Source organism: Lemur catta, chromosome 1, assembly GCF_020740605.2.
Source record: "Lemur catta isolate mLemCat1 chromosome 1, mLemCat1.pri, whole genome shotgun sequence".
NCBI classification, from domain to species: Eukaryota; Metazoa; Chordata; class Mammalia; order Primates; family Lemuridae; genus Lemur; species Lemur catta.
Window position 1 is genome coordinate 37531150 of NC_059128.1, and position 16602 is coordinate 37547751.

The 16602-nt window shown below is 42.8% G+C and overlaps 2 protein-coding genes across 4 annotated transcripts; both read left to right on the forward strand.

The window, feature by feature from the left end:
- The first annotated feature begins 2 nt into the window (after positions 1 to 2).
- On the forward strand, positions 3 to 11277 carry L3HYPDH (trans-L-3-hydroxyproline dehydratase). 3 transcript variants are annotated; one of them, XR_006738640.1, is made up of 6 exons: positions 3 to 628; positions 5126 to 5295; positions 7714 to 7836; positions 7923 to 8060; positions 8335 to 8446; positions 10432 to 10497. XR_006738640.1 is itself a non-coding variant. In XM_045566336.1 (6 exons), exons 1-5 carry the CDS (start codon positions 121 to 123, stop codon positions 10555 to 10557), a joined length of 1065 nt encoding a protein of 354 aa, XP_045422292.1. In that variant the 5' UTR covers positions 3 to 120; the 3' UTR covers positions 10558 to 10592; positions 10890 to 11277. The 3 variants fall into 3 exon arrangements, 2 of the variants coding, with proteins under 2 accessions (XP_045422292.1, XP_045422284.1); XM_045566336.1 differs by lacking the exon at positions 8335 to 8446 and adding an exon at positions 10890 to 11277 and having other exon boundaries at positions 10432 to 10592; XM_045566328.1 differs by lacking the exon at positions 8335 to 8446 and having other exon boundaries at positions 10432 to 10651.
- A 1668-nt stretch (positions 11278 to 12945) lies between these two features.
- Positions 12946 to 14728, forward strand: GPR135 (G protein-coupled receptor 135). The gene has a single exon (XM_045566384.1). The coding sequence runs from the start codon at positions 12992 to 12994 to the stop codon at positions 14501 to 14503; it is 1512 nt and encodes a 503-aa protein (XP_045422340.1). The 5' UTR covers positions 12946 to 12991; the 3' UTR covers positions 14504 to 14728.
- The last annotated feature ends 1874 nt before the right edge of the window (positions 14729 to 16602 follow it).

Below are 16602 nucleotides of genomic sequence, written 5' to 3' on the forward strand. Positions count from 1 at the left end.
CTCCGAGGCCCCGCCTCCTGGGGCCGCCTCGCACCCCGCCCTCTCCCGCGGAAAACCGGGGCAGGATCTGGGCTTGAGGCGAGCGCTGTGGCGTAGTGGTTGTGTCCAAGGACGCAGACGATGGAGTGCGCGCTGGCCGTGCCCCGGCTGCCCCCGCATGACCGGGGGACGCCGGTGCTGTCGGTGGTGGACATGCACACGGGTGGTGAGCCCCTGCGCGTCGTGCTGGCGGGGTGTCCGGACGTGGCCGGGGCCACCTTGCTGGCCAAGCGGCGCTACATGCGCCAGCACCTTGACCATGTGCGTCGACGGCTCGTGTTCGAGCCCCGAGGGCACCGGGACATGTATGGGGCCGTCCTGGTGCCGAGCGAGCTGCCGGACGCGCACCTGGGCGTCCTGTTCCTGCACAACGAGGGCTACAGCTCCATGTGCGGCCACGCCGTGCTGGCGCTGGGCCGCTTCGCTCTGGACTTCGGACTGGTGCCGGCGCCCCCGGCCGGCGCCCGCGAGGCCCGCGTCAACATCCACTGCCCGTGCGGGCTGGTGGCCGCCTTCGTGGAGTGTGAGGGCGGCCGCAGCCGTGGCCCGGTGCGCTTCCACAGCGTCCCGGCCTTCGTGCTGGCCACAGGTATCGCGCGAGACCCTTCCAGCCCCGGGCGGAGCAGCAACCCGGGATGCAACTAACTACATTAACCGTCTCTCTGGGCTGCAACCCGCGCGGCGCAACTAACCACCCCGCATACCCTTGCAATTAATGAATAGGTAATTACAAATCACTGCGAACATGTGTCTGCATGTTAGCCTTGCGAATTTGCTTGGTGCATCCAATTAGATTATCCCGCAGATCTAACAGCTCGTGGTCTTGGGAGAGCCTGGAGGAATAAAAAGTTCATGTTTCCCTTACTCAGCGCCGCCTTCTGCGCTGGTCAGGCATTCCTAGGGAATTCACAGCTGATAAAGCAAGGCATGCTAGGGTCAAGGAAAGAGCAAAGAACAGCCCGTTACCAGGATTCCAGGCTGGCTTGGTAGACACATTATTACCCCTAATTACTTACTAAACACAGTCTTTTTTCCCTCATTTTCCCCACTTCTTTGGGGAAGACTCAAATGAGAATAAGTGAACTAGGCAATTTATAAATCGTAAAGGTACAGATGTTGCTGCTTTTATTCTTTAAGAACAGGAACAGATATTGCCTTTGTTCAAATACTGACAACCCCTTACAGCTGTGAAACCTCAGGCAAATTACTTAAACTCTCTGTGCCTATATTCATTTATCGCATAGAATTGTTTCGTTAGGATTAAATGAGAGTATGCAAGATATTTAAAAATATATAAAATATATTCCTCAAGATGGAAAGACTGTAGGATGTATAGGATTGCTAGTTAGAGTTTCTAGGCATATAGAGCCATTAAAAAGTTTTGCTGGGTTCCCTAGTACAGATCCTTGTACGGTATGTCACATAAAGCAGGGCATCTCTATAACCATAACCCTTCAAGAGGGAGCTCCCTCATGGGGATGACCTGGCAAGCTGGCATCTGGTCTCATCTGAGTATTCTCTCCAAGGGGCTGAATTCTATGAATCCATGAAGATACTTCAGTAGTTGTGACTGGAAGTGAGCTGAGAGCTAATTTGATTAATCAGGAATAGGGTTATCACCCCTTTTCTTCAAAGTCTTCAAGCCATGCAAACCAATCTGTTGGAAAGTTTGATCTTTATCCTACCTAAGGAATTGGACTGCAAATTAGCCTGATTATGAATGCCACAGTAATAGAACAAGCATTGTCACTCTTAGAGCAACTTCAGGCAGCTGAAACACACAAGTTGTGGAAGAATGCCTCAGGAGAAATTGATGCCATTTTGCCCTTTAGGAGAGAATGGTGTCATGTCAGGATTGGGAGGGCATTTGAGGGAGATGGAATTTATGTTTAGGATTGCGTCTGAAAAAACCTCAACAATTTATCTGGTATGGCTACTTGATTTCCCCGTAAGCAACCCCAGCAGCAGATGAGAAGCACTCTACATTTAGTGAGCACTGACAGCTGGCAGCAGGATCACCAACTACATCATATTCCTGGGTTGGTTAGGGCAGGGGCAGCCCCTGCACAATATTTCCTGACAGCCTCACTGTGTGACAGCACAATAATTAGAGGGCATTAATGATCATTTTGAGTTATTAAGAAAATGAAATCCTGTATTTCTACTTTGAAAAATGCATGAAAGGCAGGCTAATGGTGTATAAGATCACTTCTCTGCTCTTCCCCACCTCGGTGACCTTGTTCAAGAGATTCCATGCTTCAGTGTCACAGCCAGTAAAATGAGGATGACAACAGTACCCACCTCAGAGGGTTGCTGAGTTCATCTCCACCCCACCATGCTAAAATGGAAACTCTGTTTCGTTAACCATATTCTAAGAGCTTAGAACAATAGGTAGTCAATGACTACTTGTTGAGTAAGTAAATGAAATTTGGAGATTATGCTGATTAACAAATGTAAACATCTGATTCTGTTGAGAACCCTATTCCCATTAGAAATTAAACTTTTGGCTTTAATATTAACATCCAGTGTATCCCTAACCTATGCCAGGCATTCCCCACACATTTCACATGAAATTCTTAAAACAGCCCTTTTAGGGGTAATAGCAATTTTACACAAGAGGACACTAAAGCCACACTAAGTGGCAGAACTAGGATTTGAGCCTAGGCTTATCAAATTTCTTCCCTCGTTTCCTTAAAATGTTTGCAGTATAAGATGTGTTTTAATTTTCTGGAAAACTATTTAATGTATTACATCTCATTCACATAGCATAGTTTAAAATTTGTCTTTCTTGTCCATTGGAATTCAGTTGGACAAGGAAGAAGGGCAAAGACTGTTTTATTTATCCTCGTACCTCTTAGTAATTGGCATATAGTAGGTGCTCACTAAATCTTGAGCATAGTAAATCAAATTGAAATTTCATTGACATGCCTGTATGGAAGAAAAGGAAAAACCTTAGATTATGTTTTGACTTCTGGATAGCAGTTGTATATTTTAGTAGAAAGTGTTTGGGCTTTGGAGTCACTTGGTCCTGGGTTTAACTCCAAGCTTTGCTACTTATTTGGTGCATAACTCTGGGGAATAATGTGAGGATAGCAAATAGTACAGTATTTACCTCCCAGAGCTGTAGTGATTAAGGAGTTAATGTCATAAATTAAAGGGCTAAAGTACTTGGCACATAGAATGTACTCATGTAAAGCAAGTTATCTTAATTTTTAATATTAGTAATTTCATGATTTAAAATAGTCACAGATAATTAATGGACAGAAGTAACTTTCAAGGATATCTGGTCCATTTTAAAGAAAAGGAAACTGAAACTCAGCGAGGTATAGTACCCTACCCAACTGCCCACCCCAAAATTCTAGAAAGGGCAGCCAGGGGAATGATCGTATGCCCAGTGATCACTTCTCTTGAGCCAGCTTACCCATTCTGCCCTGGCCCCAGGATTGGTGGCCAATTCCCCACTTAGTTATACAATCAAGAGAAGAGGGTAGACAGACTGAGCCACAGGCTTGCCACCCCTGTCTCCTGATAGCTGCCCATCTTCACACCCACACCCACCTTACCTCTCCACATTGGGGCAGTCCCACATCTCCATCTGCTTCCTCATTCTCCTTTCATTAAACCTGCTTTTCATGTTTCTGGTTCAATTTTGCTGTTAAGATCCACAGGCATGTTTTACTTGGTTATAAATTTGCTCTGGTTTGGTACATCATGTGTTAAAGGGCTTCTGTAGACTAGTCTGGAACTCATAGCACACTGGGATCTTAGTATGACTCAGTGTGAAAACTCAGGAATACAAGAAATATTTTCTTTTTAGCAACTCGATTTCTGAAATTGAGACCCTACTCTGTCCTTTTGGTTGGCTGAGCCTCATCCTTCTATTTGCTGTCCTCTTTCCTGATATGTATGAACAAAGGTTTCTTAAAAGTGCCAAGACCTTGGAGAGGAGGGCCCTTCTGTCCTCAGCTTGCACTGTTAACCAGCAAAGCAGAACATCGCCTGCCCCACTCCATGCAGCCGCTGCCCTCTGCCCCTGCCTCCCCCTCCTTGTCTGCTGCCTCTGTTTCACCACGTCACCTTCCCGTGATGCTGTGGGAAAGTCAACACAGGTCCTCTGCACTCAGGACCTCCAGCCTCTTCTCTTCCCAGGCCAGAGGCCAGAGGACATTTCTCTCTATATTCCTCTCTTCAGGGTACTCCTTTGCCAACAAATGCCTTCTGCCCACCCCCAACCCCCAGAGATTAGATTTCCATAAAACAAAAACAGAAAGACCTACTATCTCCCCTCTCATACGCTTCCCCCAGAGACAGTGATCATCAAGCCAGCTTGAATTGGGGAGGAGGAAGAGAGGAAAATTCAAGGAGTAAACAGTTTAATGTCCCAAAATATCACCCAGTTGCATTGTTTGGAAATACTGATTCAGGATATGAGACAACTGAACTTCAAGTGAACCTTTGGGTATGTCAGGGACTTAAAATGCTCAAATATGCTAAATGATACTGTAGAGGTTAGTGATCCTACAATGCCTTTATTCTGAGTATTTGTCTGCGGGATACTTTAATGAGATGAAAATATGTAGATGATTAAATGTATATAATTTATATAGAGAAATCTTTTTTCAAAAATTTTGTCTTGACATTACAGCTGAAGAAAACCAAATTGTGAATAGGATCCAAAATCCTCACTATTTTAAACTATCTCTAATAGTATAAGCAGGTACCTATAATTTGCTTCGTAGTTTTCACAGGGATATCCCAGGGTTTTCCCTCTAGGATGTTTCCTAGAAACGATGTTTCCTAGAAAAGCTGCTCAGAGTAGTTAACAAATGCATATGTATGAGTTGGAGAAAACATGGCATTCAGTATTATAATTTATGTGAAGATCAAGTTAAAAATAGAAAGATGCACCTAGTTATTACTTACCTAATGCTTGCTCATTTTAAAAATTGATTTTTTTGCTTCATTCCACTTTATGATAGGAAAAGAACAACCCCGCCTTACTGGAAATATATTAAAAATGCTGTGAATTTTGTTGCTAAAATATTTATTAACAAACACATCTAATTTCCAAACACATCTGTTTTAGATCTCATGGTAGATGTTCCTGGACATGGAAAGGTGGTGGTGGACATCGCATATGGTGGAGCATTTTATGCATTTGTTAGTGCTGAAAAGTTAGGACTTGATGTTTATTCTGCAAAGACAAGGGACCTTGTAGATGCAGCGAGTACAGTAACAAAAGCAGTGAAAGCTCAGGTCAGTGCAATTTCTGCCTCCATAACAAATGTTCTCCTCTGTGGCATGGACAAAATAGAAATTATTATGTCTGTAAAGAATATTAAATATCTAATATCTAATATTTAAATTAGTACTACTAAGAATAGAGTACTGGTTAAAATCTTAGGCTCTAGAGCAAAACTACCTATGAGTTCTAGCTTTGCCACTTGTAATGTCTAGCTTTGCCACTTGTAATGTTCATAACCTTGGATAAGGTACATGACCTCCATATGCCTTAGTTTTCCTATCTGCAAAATGGAAATTATGAAATACCTGCTTCGTAGGGTTCTAAGAATGAAGTAAATCAATACATGTAAAAGACAAAATAGTATCGGGTCCATAATGTTCAATAAATTATAATTACTATTAATTTTAATTCTTCTATACTAATATAGTTTGTGGTTATTTAAATGTATAGTAAATATATAGAATCCCACTAATTTAAAATGCATATGCTTTGCTATATATGGTCATTCTGTAAAACTTTAAAATGATGAACATAAAATATAGCTTACAAAATATATTTCATTAAGTCTTATAAGACTTTCTCTTATTCACAGAGAACATTAATTCCTAATTAGTGAATCATTTCCTATATTGCTAAGAAGTTACTCAAATAACTACTCAAGTAACTCTAGTTTTGGCTTGGGAAATCTATTCTGATAAAATTGGTTTAGTCTGCCATTTTACCTTGAAATTGGGACCTATAAATAAAATACAAGTACAGTATTTGAATATTTAGTACATGAGAATTTATTGGTAGTAGTAAAAAATAACATATGAAAGATAGTGTCTAATATACTTATACTAATAATTATTAGGGGCCTATTTAACATTCCTGAGGCTTTATCATAATTTATAATTTAAATAACAAAGTGAAAATATATACTATATCACTGTTCTAAATTATTTTTCCGGGACTGTCAATACCAATATGTGGAATTACGTTATCACAGTAACTTCGGAAGCTCTGGATTTACATCAATTTTCTATTCCATTTAGTAGACAGATAATAGTTTGAGGTATTTAATTGGGCACAAAATAATTTCTCCTGACTTTTAATGAACTCAACAGATAAAGTCATGGTTTTCTTAATAAAAGGAGTAATTTTGAACTTCTCATTAGAGCTTGAACTTCTCAGCAAAGTGGCAAGGGGTGATTCTGAGAAAAATATGAGGACAAGTTCTATTATTGAGGTACCAGGCAGTACAACTACTTTCTGAACTGCTGACCATTGGTACAGCTGAAGCGGATTTAGTGAAAGGCCTTTTGGTGGGGGCTAATGTTGATATAATATAAATTCATCTTCATTCTTTCATAAGACATAAACAGACATTTATCAAGAACACATTGTATGTTAGTCATTATGCTGGTTGCCAGAGACTCAAAAAAACCAAAAAAACTCCTCCTTCAAGGGTCTTGCTTTATTGGGAGTGGCAGGAACATCTATGAACAGTGTTATGCTGGAATGGTGCTGAAGCAGGGGTGGAGCATAGGGGCTTTAAGAGGATGGAAAACAAAGATCCAATCTGCAGGCCTCTTTAACTCAACTTTAGATGGACTCTTTGGATTTTAAGAACCCAATTCTATCAATTGCTTTAAGTGACAGGTAAGTGCAAGTGGAATGTACTAATTGTACAGATACACAGGGAAGTAAGAGTATAGTAATCTGTATCACACTGTCAGACATCACAGAAATCCAGGAAAAGTTAAACAACTAGACCTTCCAAGAACAAAAGGAAGCATTGCGTATTTGGGCCTGAATGTACCTTTGAGTGATTTAGCTACCGTGCCAGGGCCTGCCTCTGTCTGTGTACCTGCTGCTTTTCATGGAACCAGCTGACTTCATCCTCTCAGTAAATCTTTCTATCCAATTGTTTCTATTACCTAATAGCTTCTGCATCCCTAGAATGCTTGCTTACTTATGTCTTCTCATAGTCCTTGTCTCTATCACTTATTAACTTCAGTTCTAGGTACTGATTGCCTGATTTTTCCGCATTAACCCCTTCAAGCTCCTGGGAATGAGAATATGATTGCCTTAGCTCATCCTGTTGGAGCAGCCACGGCCAGCTTGTGGGTTGACTATCCTGGGGTCAGTGCTTCAAAGAGAGTATATGTGTGTTTGAGGGGTGGGGAGAGTATAAAATAGGACTATTCCTAACTTCCTTAGAAGGGATTCAAAGTGTAAGAATCATAACTTCCAGTAAACCTGTGTTTATTCATCTAGACAAAGACATAATTTCTAGCATTTAGTTCTTTGCCCTAAAAGGTATTTCAAAAATGATAAAGATTGAAAAGTTACATCTGAGAGTGCCCCATCTACATTATCTATAAAAATAAATTTGAATCAAAATGTTTATTGTCCATGTGGTTGATAATTTTTGTTGTTATTTGCAGTTTAAAATTAATCATCCTGATAGTGAAGACCTTGCATTTCTATACGGAACTATAATAACAGATGGAAAAGATGCATACAGTGAGGAACCAACCACCAACATCTGTGTGTTTGCAGATGAACAGGTATTAAAACTGTAACTTCAAGGCATAAAAGCCAGAATATGGAACCAAAACACTGAACATTCTTATCTTCATTTATTTTGAAACAGGTTGACAGAAGTCCTACCGGTTCAGGAGTGACAGCCCGAATTGCCTTACAGTATGGCAAAGGGCTTCTAGAACTGAACCAGACCAGAGCCTTTAAAAGCAGTGCAACTGGCTCAGTATTCACAGGAAGAGCTGTGAGGGTGAGTGACACCCTTAGCTTCTTATTTGTAAATGTGTTCCTTATGGGACTGAAGAGGCCTGAGTTGGGTGTTTGATAAGTTTCTTCACTCAGCGCTCAGAAGAGAATTTTAAAGCAAACCTTTAAAAACTTATTTTTAACTAGAACATTGGTTCTCAAAGTTTGGTCTTGGGACCCAAGAAGGTGCCTAAGGTCCTTTCCATGGGTCCAGAGGTCAAAACTATGTTCATAATCATACTAAGACATTATTTGTTTTTCGCTGTCATCCTCTCAAGAGTGTACAGTGGAGCTCTGCAGAAGCTACATGATGTGTGATATCCCAGCCAATCGAATGCAGAAGCAGATACGAGAATCTAGCTGTCTTCTGTTAAGCCAGACATGACAGAGGTTTGCAACAATGTAAAACAATGCCACTTTTCTCATTAAACGTTTTTTGTTTTGGCAAATAGTTATTTTCATTAAAATAGGTTATTTGTATTGTAACATGTAATGGGTTTATTATTTTATTAAATGAAGTAATGAACTAATATTTTTAATTTCCAATACAGCAAATATTGAAAGATAATACATGAACAAAAACTCTTTGGGGTCCTCAAATCTTAAGCCATAAAGGAGTCCTGAGACTAAAAGTTTTGAGAACCACTGAATTAGGGTTTCAGAGGTTTTTTATTTTTGTTTTATTTTATTCCATAGTAGTGTTTCATGTTATCTAATAGGATGTGGAAGCCCTGAAAAGTTGTGGACAGAATTTTTGTAGTAGAATCAAATTTTAAATGTGCTAAAACAGCGAATTAATGAATCTACTCATAGTAGTAAATAAAATCTATTGTAGAATGATTAATCTACGTTTATTAAGTGAATCTACTCATAAAGGGTCCTTTAACATAGCAAACTATCTTAATATAGCTGTTTTTAAGGTTTGGTTTTTCTGAATTTGAATTTTCTTTAAGTTAGGGATTCCTATATCATATAGTGATCTTGTGATAAACCAAACCATTTATTTTGTATGCAAAAATTTGGAACACATTGTCTTCAAAATCCAAGATTAAACAAAAAAATAATAATCTACAGCATATATTGCATACTTCATGATCTGTCAGTTTCCAAGCTAAGCGCTTTATACATACAGCCTTATTTAATCCTCACAAGAATCCTAAGAGGTTGATACTGTACTTTTATTATCCCTTTTTAACAGATGATAAAATGGAGAATTAGAGAAGTTAGGTTATTTGCCAGAGGTGAGTTAATGAGTAATAGAACCAGGCTATGAATGGGGACCTCTCTGAGCAGACCCTATGCTGTTAAGCACTATAGTAGATTGCTACCAGACAAAGCAAAAGTTCAATGGGGCTTTGTATTATAGCAGCTTTATATTAATAAAAAGATAATAAATTACTGTACCCTAATTTAATACATGGCATTTTACCTTTAGCTTCAGGTTTAAAAAATTAGAAAAAAATTGTTTAAAAAATTAGAAAATAAAAAGATCCTGTAGTTACGATTTCAAGTTATTTATTTTACAGTTATTATCATGCTTGCCAGAATATCTTCTCTACTACCATACTCTTTCCCTCTCTGCCTGGGCTCTTCCAGGCTCTCTAAGGGTACCTGCTCTGTCTCTTTACCTGCCCCAGCTTCCTTTCCCTGTCCTTCCCGTTAGGTGTCGCTATCATTTCATTCTTAGCTTCCTTCTCATGTCATCTACAGTTTGATGCCACTGGGCAGTTCCATCCATTTCCTAGGCTTCAATTCTCAACCATCTGCTGCTGATGACTCCCAAGCCCCATCCCTACCATGCCTACTCTGTACTTCCTCCTGAACCTACCACTTTTGGTTCCAGCTGTTCGCTATACTCATCTGTAAATGATTGTCCCAGAGGTATCTCAAACTTGCCTTGTTAAAAAGTTCTTCCTTCCTACAACATATTCCTCGTCTCTCATTCCCTGTCTTGGTTAATGGCATTACTAGCATCACTTCCCAGTTAGAGACTGTGATCACATTTAACTTATTCCTAGTCCTCAGTTCCCACATATGTTGGTCAACAGGTCTGTCAATTCTGCCCCAGGGTGTCTCTATATTATGTTCTTCTCCATATTCACTAAAAACTACCCTAGTGACTCTGGATTCAATCAGTGAATTGAGGTTATCTCTTAACAGATGTTTAGGTTTCTAGTCTCTCTCCTCTCCAATTCATCCCCCACTTTACAGCTAATGTATCTAAAACACAAGTCTGACCATATCACTCTCCTTATGTCCTTTGCCCATAGGATTAACCTGGGGCTAATGATAAAAGTCAAGAGTACAACTTTTAGGCAAGATACAATATGAGTGCAATATTTTGATAGTATACGCCTTTCATCTTCTTTTTGCAGGAAGCAAAATGTGGTGATTTTCAAGCTGTCATAGTGGAAGTATCAGGACAAGCGCATTACACAGGCACAGCAAGCTTTACAGTAGAAGATGACGATCCACTGAGGGACGGGTTTCTTCTCAAGTGACTTCTTCCATGACGTTTAAGGGCTGTCTTTTTAAAGTAATGATTGTCCATAGTGATGTTTCCTCTACATTATGTATCCAAATTATATCCATATATATCCAAATTATATATAAGCTAATTTCCATTTTTCTAAAGTAATACACTGTGGCTAAATATAAAGTCACTATATACTTCATATTTGCAAATGTATATTGCTATAAATGTCACTTATGTCTAGCATACAAAATGCCAGAATTCAGAATCTTTTTCTAGTGATTAATGTATCAGGTAAAATTAAAACTTAGTTACTTTTAAATTTTACTCTGGTAATTGCTATGATATTTTGTTTTACAGGCTCTTTGAATGACATCTGGAATTGTAGCCTTCACAACAATGATTTACAAGCTCATTATTTTAGTCTTCCAGTCTTTGAGTAAAACAATGCCCTCTCTATAAGCAGCATGTAAAGGAGATGGATTATTAACACTTAATAGCCTGAGACAGATCCACTCAGCCTTTTTGACTAGGAATAGTTATACCTGTTACTGGGATACTCTCTGTGCTGCTAAGCCCAGCTCCTACACCTACAGGTATCCTAAGATTCAGACGCTGCTAACTTCAGCACTAACCTTTGGACTTACTGTGTTTGCCTAAGACTGTAATCCTCTGTGGGCTGGGATCCTCATCTTGTTTGTTGCTTCCTAAAACTAAGCACAATCTTGGAAGACTCTAAATAAATTAATCTATAATAATTATATTTTTGTCTTGATCAACAAAATTAAGACAAAATCAGTCTCAGTTTCAGATGGGGTTGATTGCCCCCAAGGGGATATTTGGCAGTGTCTAGAAATATTTTTAGTGTTATAACTGGGAGAGGTGCTACTGGCATCTCGTGGGCAGAGGCTAGGGAAGCTGCTAAACATCCTACAATGCACAGGATCACCCCTGCAACAAAAAGTCTCCAGCCCAAAATGTCAAAAATGCTGAGGCTGAGAAACCCAGCCTTGGTTTACCACCTTAACTGTTCTTCTATAATATTTATGCTATAAATTTCCAGTAGGATATCTTTCCTCAATGAAATAAGCATTCAAAGTACTAATATCATTGAAACTAAGACCTACAAGTATACTAGTCATTCTTTAGAACGGTGTTTCTCAAATTTGTGCATCAAACAGAATCACCTGGAGGACTTGTTAAAAAACAAGTAGCTGAGCCCCAGCCCCAGAGGTTCCGATTCAGCAGACTTGGGGGAGGGCCTGAAAATCTGCATGTCTAAAAGTTCTCAGGGGATGTTGATGCTGCTGGTCCAGGGTGCACACACTGCGCATCACTGCTTTCAAGAAGACCCCAGGTTAGCCAGAGGGTTTATCACACTTTCACCAGTAGAGGTCATGCCCAGAAACCTGAGATGCGGCTTCCCTGGGCAGCCATGCCTTTCCTGTTCCTGAATCTCCCAGCCAGATACCTGGAGCTGCATCTGTGATGACAGCTGGGCTGGCAGCACCTTAAATTCAAAACACGCCCTATTCCTGAGAACAGATGAAGGCTGCCAGCAGGGCAAGGAACCAGTCCCTCTCTCGTCCCCCATTTATTAGCCAGTTATGGTCCTGTGGTCTAGGCCCTTGAAAACAAGGTGACATCTCTTAGAGCACCTGTATCAGCATCACCTATGAGGTTTAGATTCATGGGCCCATCCTCAGTAATTCCAGGAGCCAGCCAGGGAATCTGCATTTTACCAAGTTCACCACATCAGTGGTTCTCAAAGCTGGTCCTCACACAAGCATCGCCACCCGTGAACTCGTTAGAAATTGTTGGACACTACCCCAGACCTAAGTCATCTGAAATTCTGGGATTGAAGCCCAGTCACTTGTGTTTTAACACGTCCTCTAGGTGATTCTGTTACACACTCAAGTTTGAGAACGATTGGTGTAAATTATTCTGCCCCTCAAGTTTAAGATCTCTGGATGTGGACTGCTTTTCACTTTAGGTTTTAGATTTCTTTCCTACCTGTCCATGCCAAAAACACCCACAGGAAGCGAAGCGCCCCCAACAAAGGCCTCTCTGTCGCACATTTGTACCCTACAAGAGAGAGCTAGAGTGAATCTTTGTTGAATCTGGTCATTTGTTTGCGGGCCAGTCCTGCTCTATGAGCCCGGGCAGTGGTCCCTAAAGAGCGACCTGGCACTCTCCGAAGCCCAACCCCCTGACGGGGTAACCTCGGGCGGAGGCGGTGTCTTGGGCCGGCTTTCCTGAGGGTACTGGGCTGGCGTCCCGCCCCGCGCTCCTGCGTAAACACGCGGTTCCCTCGGAAACGCCTGGAACCCACGTCAAAGGCTCTGCCGTCCCCGGCGACCGCCACCCTCCGGCCGAGCCGGCTGCCCGCAGCGGCCGCCCCTCCAGCCAAGCAGCCGCCTCCCCTTGCGGGATGAACAGACCCGCGGCCGCCGCGGGGCCCCATGGAGGAGCAGCGGCCGCCGCCGCCGGCCCGCCCAGCAGCGAGCATGGCCTTACCGGGCAGCCCGCACCCCGGCGCCCCCTCCGCGGCCGGCGCGCCTGGCGGGACTTCCTCTGCGGCGACCGCGGCCGCGCTCTCTTTCAGCACCGTAGCGACGGCGGCGGCCGAGGCGCTGGGGAACCGGAGCAACGCGAGCGGAGGCGGCAGCGCTGTCGCCACGGGGGGCGGCGGCCTCGGCGCGGCGGGGGCGGCGGGGTCCGCGCGGGCGGCGGGGGCGGCGGGGAGGCCGCCGCTGGGGCCGGAGGCGGCGCCGCTGCTGTCGCACGGGGCGGCCGTGGCGGCCCAGGCGCTGGTCCTCCTCTCCATCTTCCTGCTGTCTAGCCTGGGCAACTGCGCGGTGATGGGGGTGATCGTGAAGCACCGGCAGCTCCGTACCGTCACCAACGCCTTCATTCTGTCGCTGTCCCTGTCGGATCTGCTCACGGCACTGCTCTGCCTGCCCGCCGCCTTCCTGGACCTCTTCGCGCCGCCCGGGGGCTCCGCGCCCGCAGCCGCTGCTGGGCCCTGGCGCGGCTTCTGCGCCGCCAGCCGCTTCTTCAGCTCGTGCTTCGGCATCGTGTCCACGCTCAGCGTGGCCCTCATCTCGCTGGACCGCTACTGCGCCATCGTGCGGCCGCCCCAGGAGAAGATCGGCCGCCGCCGCGCGCTGCAGCTGCTGGCGGGCGCCTGGCTGGCCGCGCTGGGCTTCTCCCTGCCCTGGGAGCTGCTCGGGGCGCCCCGGGAGTCCCCAGCGGCGCAGAGCTTCCACGGCTGCCTCTACCGGACCTCCCCGGACCCCGCGCAGCTGGGCGCGGCCTACAGCGTGGGGCTGGTGGTGGCCTGCTACCTGCTGCCCTTCCTGCTCATGTGCTTCTGCCACTACCACATCTGCAAGACGGTGCGACTGTCGGACGTGCGCGTGCGGCCCGTGACCACCTATGCGCGCGTGCTGCGCTTCTTCAGTGAGGTGCGAACCGCCACCACCGTGCTTATCATGATCGTCTTCGTCATCTGCTGCTGGGGACCCTACTGCTTCCTGGTACTGCTGGCTGCGACCCGGCAGGCCCAGGCCACGCAGGCCCCCTCGCTCCTCAACGTGGTGGCTGTCTGGTTGACCTGGGCCAATGGGGCCATCAACCCTGTCATCTATGCCATCCGCAACCCCAACATTTCGATGCTCCTAGGGCGCAGCCGCGAAGAGGGCTACCGGACTAGGAATGTGGACGCTTTCCTGCCCAGCCAGGGCCCGGGTCTGCAAGCCAGAAGCCGAAATCGCCTCCGGAACCGCTATGCCAACCGGCTGGGCGCCTGCAGCAGGATATCCTCTTCCAACCCAGCCAGTGGGGCGGGAGGGGATTTGGCCATGTGGGCCCACAAAAATCCAGTTGTACTTTTCTTTCGGGAGAGGCCACCAGAGCCTGTGACAGCAGTGGCCAAACAGCCTAAATCTGAAGCCGGGGATACCAGCCTCTGAGGCAGGATGGTATGGACAGCTTGTGAAGGCAAATTTCCACTCGCTTCATTTAATGATACAGGATTCCTAGGAGAATCGTGGGATTTCATAAAGCCAAACATTTAAAACTAAAGAGTCGGGGGGAGGGTCACCACTTCCCCCAAACAACGTAAAAGACAATGTCCATTTCTTCAAAAGTGCCAAAAGGAATGTAAAATGCAAAAATTAAAACAATCTTAAACCACACAACCAAGCATTGTGAACTGTAAGTGCCAAAAAATGACAAAAATAATATTCACTATTATTGAATAGCTCATATTACAGGATCACACTGTGAAACAAACAAAACCTTGAATGCAGCTAGTATTTGTTCAAATACATAGAGTTTCGGGAATGAATGGAGATCCTCAGAGCTGCTTGAAAGCCCTTCTAAATCACCAGCATTCAACAAAACTTCAGATTCTAGAACTTGCACCTCTGGCATGGTGCTTAGGTTGGGAGCAGAAAATTCTTACCCTTACACACGTCGGTCCACTTCTCCACCTCACACCCTTATAAGCTTTTTGGGAACTTGTACATTTATATCCCATTTAAAATATTTTAAGATTTTGAAAAGGTGGTTTATTACTAGATAAAAATCAACCATGTGAAGAGCAGATAGAAGTATGAACATAACTGTTCTGTTTCTGTTTTAAAAAGTATTCCAAAATTATAATAAAATTTAATGTTCCTTCCACCACCACCACCACCACCCCTGCCCCGCCCCCCCCCCCCCCCGTCATACTCCCAAAATGATCTGCCTTGGAAAACTTTGCAAAGTAAGCTTTTCCCTTACTCTAACCTGCTATTTTGTTTCTGATAATTTTTAGAATTCTGCTCTCAGAATATTTTCATATTTTTAAAAAATATTTTTATAGTACAAAATCTTCGTGTTTTGAGGTAAATTTGATTTTTGGATACAGCCAGAAATGTAATTTGAAGTCAAGTTGATTGAATAAGGTGAGTGATGCCACTTTTTAAATTATCATTTTAAAAAACTGCTCTAGAAAATAACAATATTGGCTTTGCTATAAGGCTTTTAACTAACTGATGATGACTCAAAGGAGGAATTCTAAAAATATTTTGAGAAGTGGCCATATTCTTGGAATAAACATGGAGATTTCCAAGAGGATCATACTCTCCTACATTTGGAAGTTTGGGTATTTTTTTTTTAAATAGCTGATTGTTGTTTTATAGACATGACTTGTCTAAAATAATGTAATCTTTATTAGAAAGGAACAATTAGGTGTGAGACTGTTATATGTAATAGGGTATTAAAAACATAGGCATAAAGTTGGAGAGATACTTCAGTCAAACTGAAAATATCTTCAGAAATGTGCAAAAACAAACATGCTTCTTACAAATAATTCAAAGCACAATTCAGGATTTGTGTATGTGAAATTTCTCACATGAAATGCCACTGTACACAGAATCATTTACTAAGAATTTTAAAAAATATTGTTCTTTTCTCCTTCTTTCTTTCCTTCCCTCCATCCTGCCCCTCTTTTCTTCAATATTTCACAGCATTAATTTAATAAGTACTTTACACTAGGTATGAAAAGATACCAGCTGTCATATGAAGATTTCAATGTGAAATAGCCAGCATTTTTGCCTTATAAAGTATTTCAAGATGTTTATTAGTATTTAATTTGTTGTTTGACAGGTGGGTGCATGTTGTTATTTTGTAATTAAATGTGGAAATACATGATTTGTGTCAGAGATAAAGATGTTTTAATTTTTTCTGCTTCTCAGAGTATCATCACAATCAGAAGTTTATAAATTGTATGTATTTTGCTGCACTCAATGTAGTACAAAGTAGATGAGATAATCTCTCCTCCCTAGCACTTGTTACTATAAAACATATGCAGACTAATGCAGCTGGAGTAACATTGAACAGATATCTGCAGTTAAAGGCAAAAATGTTGTGTATTTTTTGGTATTGTGAAAAAATGGAAGTATTTTCTGGGATTTAGAGAGAAAAGATAAAATCTTCCAATTATGAAAGGTATCATAGAATAGGAATTGGGCAATTGTGAATAAAGGGCAGAAAGAGAGTTAGTGATCTTAAGGGGAAAAGATGA

Bases quoted from the DNA above. Each gene is read 5' to 3' on its own strand.
- L3HYPDH (XM_045566336.1), top strand. From the start codon at position 121: ATGGAGTGCGCGCTGGCCGTGCCCCGGCTGCCCCCGCATGACCGGGGG. The intron at 5,296-7,713 runs GTCAGTGCAATT...TGTTATTTGCAG, and splicing joins CAAAAGCAGTGAAAGCTCAG to TTTAAAATTAATCATCCTGA. The intron at 7,837-7,922 runs GTATTAAAACTG...ATTTTGAAACAG, and splicing joins GTGTGTTTGCAGATGAACAG to GTTGACAGAAGTCCTACCGG.
- GPR135 (XM_045566384.1), top strand. From the start codon at position 12,992: ATGGAGGAGCAGCGGCCGCCGCCGCCGGCCCGCCCAGCAGCGAGCATG.